This window comes from Monoraphidium neglectum, assembly GCF_000611645.1.
Source record: "Monoraphidium neglectum strain SAG 48.87 unplaced genomic scaffold scaffold03263, whole genome shotgun sequence".
In the NCBI taxonomy this organism is placed as follows: domain Eukaryota; kingdom Viridiplantae; phylum Chlorophyta; class Chlorophyceae; order Sphaeropleales; family Selenastraceae; genus Monoraphidium; species Monoraphidium neglectum.
In genome coordinates this window covers 1-6,834 of record NW_014010365.1, presented here as the reverse complement: position 1 = coordinate 6,834, position 6,834 = coordinate 1, and the positions used below count along the sequence as shown (strand labels likewise).

The 6,834-nt window shown below is 59.7% G+C and overlaps 3 protein-coding genes across 3 annotated transcripts; 1 reads left to right on the top strand and 2 right to left on the bottom strand.

Moving 5' to 3' along the window:
* Nucleotides 1-1,046: 1,046 nt before the first annotated feature.
* On the bottom strand, nucleotides 1,047-1,778 carry MNEG_12474 (hypothetical protein; the record flags this gene model as incomplete). Its single annotated transcript, XM_014039056.1, has 3 exons — nucleotides 1,047-1,181; nucleotides 1,352-1,476; nucleotides 1,772-1,778. 3 exons carry the CDS (start codon nucleotides 1,776-1,778, stop codon nucleotides 1,047-1,049), a joined length of 267 nt encoding a protein of 88 aa, XP_013894510.1.
* A 1,048-nt stretch (nucleotides 1,779-2,826) lies between these two features.
* MNEG_12473 (GTP-binding nuclear protein Ran-2) lies at nucleotides 2,827-4,229 on the bottom strand (the record flags this gene model as incomplete). The annotated part of the gene is made up of 4 exons (XM_014039055.1): nucleotides 2,827-2,977; nucleotides 3,258-3,437; nucleotides 3,749-3,956; nucleotides 4,136-4,229. The coding sequence occupies 4 exons, from the start codon at nucleotides 4,227-4,229 to the stop codon at nucleotides 2,827-2,829; spliced, it is 633 nt and encodes a 210-aa protein (XP_013894509.1).
* A 1,306-nt stretch (nucleotides 4,230-5,535) lies between these two features.
* On the top strand, nucleotides 5,536-6,537 carry MNEG_12472 (hypothetical protein; the record flags this gene model as incomplete). The annotated part of the gene is made up of 4 exons (XM_014039054.1): nucleotides 5,536-5,580; nucleotides 5,959-6,065; nucleotides 6,236-6,311; nucleotides 6,415-6,537. 4 exons carry the CDS (start codon nucleotides 5,536-5,538, stop codon nucleotides 6,535-6,537), a joined length of 351 nt encoding a protein of 116 aa, XP_013894508.1.
* Between the last annotated feature and the right edge of the window lie 297 nt (nucleotides 6,538-6,834).

Here is a 6,834-nt window from a genome sequence, read left to right as displayed (position 1 = left end):
GTGTGCGCGCGCGCACGCGCGCGCATGCGTGCGTGCGTGTGCGCACGCGTGCTCACCTGTACCACCTTGTTGATATGTACTCCGTGTAGGGCTGCTTCGAGTAAACACCCCTGTGAAACAGCCATGAATGGCAAGCTGGTTGATGTGCAGGTTGGCACGAGAGAAGCCGCAGGCAGATGTCCTCTTATGTACTCTCAACATGCAGGCGCTTGTATACTCTCAACATGCAGGCGCTTGTCAACAGTGGTCTAGCCCCACAATAAGCATATAACGTCGTGCACCAGTGTGCACCTGCAGCTGCCGAAGTCTGCAAGCTTGAGGGCATCATCCATTATGAGGATGTTCTCCGGCTTTATGTCCCTGTGGAATATCCCGTTCCTGCATGCGTGTAATATGACACCGAACATCTTCAGCTTGACACTTGGTACTGGTGTGAGTGAGCTTGTTGTGGTGTAGTGAGCGTTTTGTGGTGAATGAGTTTGTTTGGGCCCTCCCGTCACCCTGAGGCTATTGACAGCTATATTTGCCCAGCAGCCCCGCAGTATTAACCCGCGCCAGCAAATCAATCTCAACACCAGCCGGCAGAGGGTACGCGATGCAAAAATTCGCGGCGGTTGCTGATTGCATCGCACCTGTGCATGTGGTCCATGGCCTTGAGCAGCTGGTACATGAATGACCTCACGCGCTCTTCAGCCACGTAGTGGCGCCGGCCCCTGATCACCTCATATATATTCATGTCCTGAACAAGGGATAGAAAGTGAGGGTTTCATTGAGGAGGTGATCAACGTAATGGATTAGCTCGTCCCAGGACGCATAGATTGCAGCGTTGACAGACATGGCCGGAGCGACTGTGTGCTGGATGTGGGTGCACAGTGCCGTTGAGTGGGGGGGCGGACGCCTGCAGTGTGTTCGCTTGATTGCAATGTAATAGCTTGGCCATTCCCAGTAGACGGCGCTACTGTGGTCGCATCACCCCTACATATAGGGGATCCAGGGGATGAGTGTACACTCATCTTAATCATACGTCCACCGCCCGAGCCACCGACCTAGCCACCCACCATGAGCTCAAACACCAGCGCCAGCCTGCCGGTGGGCTGGTCATACAGCACCTCCAGCAGCTTGATCACGTGAGCGTGGGGGCTCAGTCGCCTGAGTGCCTGGATCTCCCGCAAGTTGTTCACCTGCCAGCGCCAGCGAGGCATGCACAGGCACGCACGGGTCCTCGCTGCAATTCCTGGGCACCTGACGCCGCCGCGCCTCACCGTCTACCCTGCACCCGCAGCCGCCATGGCCGTATGAGGCTTCAATGAGTCTCAAGGTGCATCAACATGTTCACAACACAGCGCCGCACCTGGTCGAGGGAGTCAAACTTGTTCTTCATGCACTTGATGGCCACATAGCGCCCGCTCTTCACGCACTGCGCCTTGAGGACCTCGCTGAACGTGCCCTCCCCCTTCTTGGCCACCAGCCGGTACTCTGCAGCGCGCATGTGTAACAGATACCGCCCAAGGTGCAGCAATGAAACGCGGCCTTGACGCCCATGTCGCCGCCGCTGCTGAACATGCCATGAACGGCCACATGGAGCATTCCCGTATGTTTCCAAAAGCTTTGTGCAAGGCATATGCCATCATGGATGCGAGGTACGGCTGGAGGTCTAGCCCTCCGTGCCGGGCAGCAACTGCATCATGCTGCGCGCAACTGGGCATCGACAGGCTGCATGCAGCACACAGTGAAGCCAAGCGCCAGCGCGCAGTCCAATGTGCGCACTCACTGTGCATCTTGCTCCCAGTTCGAGCGAGCTACACGACACCTTAAAGCTCAAACGCGCGTCAACAACATCTTATCACTCGGATGCTTCAAGCGCTTTATCGCGCGAGGCCCATCTCCATCATTTTTGTGGGCCACGCGCGAAAGCATGAAACAGAATGGTAGAATGCGGTGATATCACTGATATTGTACGCGTCGCAGATATCATGGCAACTGACGTCGAAACATCGTCCACCTCTCTTGGACCGAAGTCAACGCTCCACTCATCCACTGGGTTGCTGATGAGTTGCAGAACGACAAACACCTGACAGTGTTTCGATGTGTTGCTTGATTTGTGACTGGCTGAGTACGTCGCTGAACCTTGTGTTGCAACATCCCCGCTATCACCACCATGACCATAGATGCAGCCAGTGCCTCCCTGGGGCAGCTGCCTTGACACTCATCACACGGGAAAACCCCACCCCAGATGGGCACCTCCTCGACAGCACTTGGCCCCACAACAGCGCAGATGCGCCCCTCCCGAAATATTCACCTCTCACATAGTCGCACAAACAGCCGGATGGCACCTCGGCCATTGCAAGCATCATATCAAATGTCTCCAAACTGTTACTCTCTCAGAACGGTCGCTCATGACAAGCACGGTCGCTCATGACGAGCACGGTTGCAATTCATATTTGAGCCTGACAAGGGTCCCATTGCGACAGTTGTGGACCTGTGTGCCTTAAGCATGAGACGCACTGGCCCCAGGTTGACGCTGCCGCCTGGTGAATGCACCGGGCGGAAAGCTGCTGCTGCGCGGCGAAACAGTACCGACTGCCGTGGAGACTGCACAAGCGAGTGGTCACCGCCCTCCACCCGACACCACGCCGCGCAGGTGGGGGTGTGCGGAAAGGCACAGACGACTCATAAAACCCAGCACGCGCCCCGCGCCGCCGCCGCGCCCAGGAAGCACCAAGAGCCACGACGGGCCACAGGCAAAAGACAACCCCACACACCGCGCCAATCCTGTCCTCCGCGGCGCACTGGCACGTGACATCCCCCCCTCTCCAGCTGCCAGCGTCAGTCAATGAGCTCGTCGTCGTCGTCCGCGGGCAGCGGCGCATTGACGGCCTCCGCTAGCTCCCGCTCGTTGCGCTCCTGCTCCGCCAGGTCGATCTGCACCTCGGGGGGCGGCAGCGCCACCTCCTCCACAAACGACAGCGCGGGGTCCCTGTTGGAGGAGAGGTGCGATTGAAATTGCAGGGGTGGGAGGGGCCGCGAGGCTGGACGGTAGCCAGGTGTATGCGCATTTGCGAGGCGACGCGGAGGGTGCCAGGCGACGTGCACTGGGACTGGCGGCGCGCAAAGTATCTAATTGCAGAACGCACTGCTTGCATCTCTGGCGGGCAGGGTCCCCAGCAAACCCAGCTTGCTTGCCATGAGGTCAACAACAAGAAAGCCTTGAGCCTTCTAGGATGAGTGCACCCCTCGCCGAGCCCCCAGACACCCACCCAACAAGCTTGCGTGCCAGGTAGAGGAAGGGCTTCTCGTAGTTGTAGTTGGATTTGGCGCTGATCTCGTAGTACTGCAGGTTCTTTTTCCGGTGGAAGGTCACCTGCTTGGGCTTGACCTGGCGGTTCTTGACATCCACCTTGTTCCCGCACAGCACGATTGGGATGTTCTCGCACACCCTGAGGGGTGGAGGTTGGATCAGATAAGGGTGGCGTGTGAGACCAAAAGGACCCATTGCGCACGCACCTGCTGCTCTGTAAGTGGCGCGCATTCACTCCCTGTGGTCAGCCATGTCCAGCGCCTTAGTAAGCAGCTGCAGCCAGACCCGACAGCCGCCGTGTGCCTGGCCAGCTGCCAGGGATTCTATGTCCCCACCATTTGTGTCTCAACTGCGACTGCGCGTCTGTGTCTGCCTTTGACAGCCCTACTCCAGCAGGCTGCGCGTCTGCTGATCTACTCGACCCGAGCGAGCCACACCGCGTCCCCGCACCTGCATAGGTCTCGGTGCCACGTGGGAACGTTCTTGTAGGTTAGCCGCGACGTGACGTCAAACATGATGATAGCGCACTGCCCGTGGATGTAGTAGCCGTCGCGCAGGCCGCCAAACTTTTCCTGGCCGGCCGTGTCCCAGCAGTAGAAGCGGATCTTGCCGCGGTTGGTGGTAAAGTCCAATGGCCGCACCTCCACGCCAATGGTGGCTGCGGGGGCAGGCAGAGCTCTTCAGAGTTGAGAGCGTGACTTTGGGCATGCTGATGGCACGTGAAGCTCCGTGGCGCAACAAACGTACAAACGCACTGATCCGCTGCGGCCAAGCGTGCCTGCTGCCCCCAAGCGGTGGCCATTGCCCACCCACGCCCGTGTCCATGCCAGCCCTCACGTTCGTACTTCTTCTCAAACTCGCCGGTGATGTGACGCTTCACAAAAGTGGTCTTGCCTGAGCAGCGGTGGCAAGCGGGCCGCATCCGCTCCATGGCTGCGCAGGACTCGTGGCGGTGCGAGGGCCTCGGGCCCCAACACCAGCCCCCTTCACCCATCAAATCCTGTTTCTATGCATCAGTGTGCCTTCGCTGCTTGAATGTCAAATCAAAAAGCTTCCTCCAGAACTCTCCCCGGGTGATCTGAAGGCGTGATCGCGTTTGCCAGCCCTTCAGGAGTCTTGCAAGCGCGGGTGTGATCCCCAAAAATCCATGCACCTGTGCCGCCATCGCCCACGAGCACCAGCTTGAAGCAAGGCACGCCTGCGGGCGCCTCCTGGCCTGGGAGCGCCTGTGATGCGCGGTGGGGTCGTGCGATCTCCACAAATCGACATGGAGAAGCCATAAATTGCTCCAGACAGAAGCAAAGCTCACCCCTGTCGTGGCCATGCTGCTTGCTGCCGCCTTTGTGTGCTTGCTGCGCCGGACGACAGTAGAGTCTGCGTGGATGCACGGCTTCCTTTCTATGCAAGAACGTGTTATTGGTGCGTATCTTGATCCACTGAATGTGCCGTTCCGTTCAAAGTATGCAAGATGCGGGGCGGTTGCGAAGCAAGAAGCGGTGTCGAGTGGCCACCGGAGGAGTGTGTCGGTCGCTCTCCTCCCCGAGACAGACCCCCGGCAGCCTCCGCGCAATCGTATTTAAACTCAACTCTTATTGCATATTGAGTAAAACGTCAGCTCCTGCCGTCTGCTTGGCTGGATCTAATTCACTCGCTGTGCTCCCTCCCGACCAGCAAGCGGGATGGCGACGCTCCGCCCAGGACAGATGTTGCAGGGCCCTCGCATGGCATCCTTGCGCGGCCGGAGCCGCGTCTTGGCGACGGTGCCGCGGGTGAGCACCCCTGAATGATTGAGCAGCACTTGCTGCACTGAGGGGTCGATGGACCGCGGGGTGGCGTGCCCGCGGCTGAACCAGGCAGCATGCTAATGGAGGATGTATCGCAGGCCGCCGCTGCTGAGCTGGTGATCCCGAGCAAGGAGCTCGTTACGCCCAAGTACTGCGAGAGCATCCACCAGACCAAGCGCAGGCCGACCAGGACTATCAACGTGTGATTTGTATCTTATTATTGCGATGCGTTTAGGCATTGCCGCAATTGCCTGCACATACGTCAGGCACGGCGAGCACGCAGACTTGCTTGCGCGAGCACGCTTGCGCTGCACGCATCACGCACAGCCCTTGAACTCTGAACTCTCGGTGCCCGTTGGCATGCAACACTGGCCTCCCGGCGCCCCTTGGCATGCATACCCGTAGATTGGACCTGTCAAGGTGGGCAGCGAGCACAAAATTGCGCTGCAGACGATGACCACCACCGACACACGCGACGTCGCCAAGACCGTGGAGCAGGTGCCGTGGGCATGTGCAGGCGAGGGTGTGTGCTGCGCGATGCATTTGTGGACGTGGAAGGGCATGGCTGCCGGGTAGAACATACCATGTCACTGGCTGTATGGTGCGAGGGGTCGCACGATGGTAGCTGGGTGCTGGGTGCAGGCTCGCACACAGGTCGCAGGCTGTTTGCGGCTTGAGCAGCCTGGCTAAGCAGATTTTCACGCTTAGGTCAAGTGACCAGCTGTGCAGGGGCCAAGGTATTGCAAGTGCATGTTACACCAGCAACGAACGCGGCATACGCCCGCGCTGCAGCAATCAGAGTGACGACGCCCCACTCAGGACCGCCCCTACATGCCACCAACACCCCACCTGCCGACTGCCGCTTCCTCACCGCAGGTCAAGCGCTGCGCGGACGCGGGCGCTGACATCGTGCGCATTACGGTGCAGGGGCGCCGCGAGGCGGAGGCGTGCATGAAGATTCGCGAGCAGCTGTTCAAGGACGGGTGAGGGCCGGGGGCGTTGCAACCTCTCTGCGAGCAGGCGACGGTACCACATAGCAGGCCGCCCCTGCGCTAGGAAGGTGTGATGCACATGTGTGTGTGCATGACTTCGCACCATTGAAAACAAGCAGCCACGCACGTCACCTCGCCTGCCCTCACCTGCTTGCCCGCAGCTACGACACCCCCCTGGTGGCCGACATCCACTTCCAGCCCGCGGTGGCCATGATGGTGGCGGAGGCCTTTGAAAAGGTGGGCGGGCGCGGTAGCGTTTCAGGGGTGGAGGCGGTGGAATTCAGGCAGGACAAGGGCGGGGGCGGTCGAGTTGGGCGAGGTAGACGTGGGTGTTGCACAGGTAAAGCAGCTGTGGCGAGGCGCGCACGGCAAAGCGAGGGGGTCTAAGACGGGGGCGAGTGCGCAAAAGAAGGTTCAGAAGGCATCGAAATGCGCGGCGGAGATGAACGGGACTAGAGTTTAGGGCGCTACCGCAGCGGACGCGCCAGTGGAGGGAGAGAGCGGAGGCGGGAAACAGGTTGCGGACGGGCTTTTGGAATGGCACAGCGGCCTGCTCATCATGCGCGTCGTTTCGCACATCAAGGCCTCTATTTTGTGTTCATGCGCTCACATTAGCTCGCCGTTCTCTGTGTGTTGCCTGCCACCAGATCCGCATCAACCCCGGCAACTTTGCCGACGGCCGCAAGACGTTTGAGGAGATCAACTACGACGACCCCAAGCAGTTCGAGGCCGAGAGGGCCGACATTGAGGAGGTGGGTTG